The following is a 2970-nucleotide window of genomic DNA, read 5'->3' on the forward strand; positions in this document are numbered from 1 at the left end:
GTTTTAAATAAACAATCCTATGATCTTTAAGGGAAGGTATGACCCACAAGGTTCTCATAGTTGGTTGCAAGGTATTGAGAAGATTTTTAGAGTCATGGCTTGCTCGGATGCTCAACAAGTTTCGTTTGGTACTCATATGTTGTTTGAGGAGGTAGAGTATTGGTGGAATAATGCTCGCCAGAGGTTAGAGGCTTCAATAACTACTATTACATGGGCTTCTTTCAAGGGAGTGTTCCTTGAGAAGTATTTTCCGGCTGACATCCGTAGCAAGAAGGAGATCGAATTTATCGAACTGAAGTAGGGTAACATGACAATTGCGGATGCTGCCAAGTTTGAGGAGTTGTCTCGATTCTGCCCTCATTATAATGGGGTAGAAGCTGAAGGATCTAACTGCATTAAGTTCAATGGTGAATTGCGTAAAGAGATTAAGAAGTTCATTGGTTACCAGGAGATTCGCTAGTTTTCCACTCTGGTCAACAAGTGCAGGATTTATGATGAAGACAATCGTGCCAGATCCAGTCATTACAAGAGCATCAGTGACAAGAGAAGTGGTAATCAGAATCATAATAAGCCTTATGATTTTATAGATGCTAAGGGAAAACAAAGGTTTCAACCGAAGACTGTTGGTGTGAAGACTCAAAGTGGGGGAGGTTCTCTTACTCATGTTAAGTGTTTTAAGTGTGGAGTACTAGGTCATCATGCTCCAGAGTGTACTGCTTTGAATTGTTATTCAAGTGGGAAGGTTGGTCATCTTGTTGTTGAACGCAAAAGTATTGTTGTAACTTGTTTTAATTATGGAGAGCAAGGTCATATTAGTACTCACTTCCAGAAGTCCAAGAAGATTATTGATGCTAAAGTTCAAGGGAAGGTTTTTGTTCCCAGTGGTGCAAATGCTTCAAATTCCAATAATCTCATAAGAGGTATAAGTTTTATTAATGGAATTCCTTTGGATACTATTATTGATATGGGTGCTACGCATTCATTCATATCTGTTGATTGTGTGAAAAGGTTGAATCTTGAAGTGTCTTCTATGAATGGTCATTTGGTCATTGATACTCTAGCTAATGGCTCAGTGACTACTATAATGGTTTGTTTGCATTGTCATGTGACCTCTTATGGCAGGGATTTCATAATTTACTTAGTTTGCTTACCATTAAGTCAACTCTATATTATATTGGGTATGAATTGGTTGATATTCAACCACGTCTACGTCAACTGTTACAACAAATTTGTGTTTTTTCCAGAGTTTGTTATAGAGGAAGATTCTATGTTTATTTCCGCTAGTCAAGTGGAAAAGTTATTGAAAGGTGAATATTGAAGGTAGAGAAAAATAAGAAAAGGGGTTTGAATTGTTTTTGCAAATAAAAACTTTTTGAGATATCAGACACACACAGAATAAAAATGAATATGACACAGAATTTTATACTGCTTCGCTTGAAATTCAAAGCTACTCCAGTCCACCCGGCCAAGGTGATTTCGCCTTCAAAAAGGATTTAATCCACTATCTTGAAAGATTACACAAACAACCGTTTAAGAGAATAATCCCTTAGCCCTCTCAAGTATTCAGACTGCACAGAGTCACTTGGGAAATATCTTAGAAAAAATATGATTTGTAATGCAATGTGCTTCTAACAAAAAGCAACTATTACAAAATTATAAGAACAATAGCTTTTCACATAAGAGCAGCAGCTCGTGAAAAATAAGAGAGAATGCATGAGAGTTTTTGTATTCTTGTGTGTCTCAGGTGTTATCTTGTGAAGTATTCCTTCCTTTATATAGGAGTTGAGAAGAACCGTTGGAGTGATGACAGGATCTTAGTTATTGAAGAATGTTTATTGTCATTACACTCCTTGTTTCTTTCTAAAACAGTTTTGTGAACGTCATAATTTCCTTCTAGAAATAATTTCTTTCGAAAACCAGATTTCTTTAAGGTTATGCGTTCTGAACTGGTGAATCTGTATCAGAGTCTTGTTAAGTCAGAGTTTAACTTCAGAGGTTGCTTTTATCTGACCACATCAGAGTTTCTCTATGCTCTTGACTTCTTCAGATTCAGAGTCTGGATTCAGTCTTCTTTACTAGAGTTTCTGACTTCTTTTTGTTTTGATGGTCACTGCGTTGATCAGAGTCAGAACCTTCTGGACGTGTTTCCTCTGAGTAGCATCTGATTGTTGGATTATGTATCTGATGTTTTTATCTATCTGATTGTTTGATCAGAGTCCTGCACACTTAAGAAAAATTTCATTAGAGTACCATTTTTGTTTCATCCTTTGTTATCATCAAAATCTTAGAGATACATTGTAGAACCAACTTTATTCTTAAAATCTCCCCCTTTTTGATGATGACAAAGCAAAACAAAGTAGAGGTAAAACAGTACAAAAATTCTTATATTAGATAAGGAAAGAGACTCCCTCTGAGTTAGATCCTTATATTAATCAGAAGTTCTTACCGGACCTTCCTTGGTTTAGTGTTTTGGCTACTTTCATGCATATCTTTAGTCATTGATTTAGTAATGATTTTTAATAATGTTTGCAGTTCTTTGAGAAGATTTAGTTATGTTTCCATCAGAGTTGTTTTAGTTCTCCCCCTTTTTGTCAAAATCAAAAAGACATAGCAAAAACAAGTTGATATTGATGAAAAAGAGCAGTTACAGATAAGCAGCACATAAGGCAGATATCAGAAGGCAAAAAGAAACATCAAAACAGAGAAAGCAACAAACAATTAGCCTAGGTGCCTAAGGGTTTAGGGGCGGAGGCATCCTTTGGAGCAACTGGGACAGCATGTTCTGAATGTTGATGTTGACAGAATCCTGTTGATCCAGCCTAGCCTGAATTACTTGTTGTTCTTTCTGCAGTTCCTCTAGAGTCTTCAAGACCAGAGGGATGAACCCTGAGTTGGAGTGCTCCCCCTGAGTCAGTGCATCAGCTTTGGTCTTGGCAGTTTCTTCTGCAGCAATATGAGCTGCTTCTTCAG

The 2970-nt window shown here is 36.9% G+C and overlaps 1 protein-coding gene across 1 annotated transcript; it reads left to right on the forward strand.

The window, feature by feature from the left end:
• Positions 1 to 307: 307 nt before the first annotated feature.
• Positions 308 to 2550, forward strand: LOC127095478 (uncharacterized). Its single transcript, XM_051034160.1, has 3 exons — positions 308 to 440; positions 588 to 1087; positions 2533 to 2550. Exons 1-3 carry the CDS (start codon positions 308 to 310, stop codon positions 2548 to 2550), a joined length of 651 nt encoding a protein of 216 aa, XP_050890117.1.
• The last annotated feature ends 420 nt before the right edge of the window (positions 2551 to 2970 follow it).

Source organism: Lathyrus oleraceus, chromosome 6 (assembly GCF_024323335.1).
Source record: "Lathyrus oleraceus cultivar Zhongwan6 chromosome 6, CAAS_Psat_ZW6_1.0, whole genome shotgun sequence".
In the NCBI taxonomy this organism is placed as follows: Eukaryota; Viridiplantae; Streptophyta; class Magnoliopsida; order Fabales; family Fabaceae; genus Lathyrus; species Lathyrus oleraceus.

Excerpts from the sequence above, each read along its gene's own strand:
- LOC127095478 (XM_051034160.1), top strand. The coding sequence starts at position 308 with ATGACAATTGCGGATGCTGCCAAGTTTGAGGAGTTGTCTCGATTCTGC. Across the intron at positions 441-587 it reads AGAGATTAAGAAGTTCATTG|ATGCTAAGGGAAAACAAAGG; the intron begins GTTACCAGGAGA and ends ATGATTTTATAG.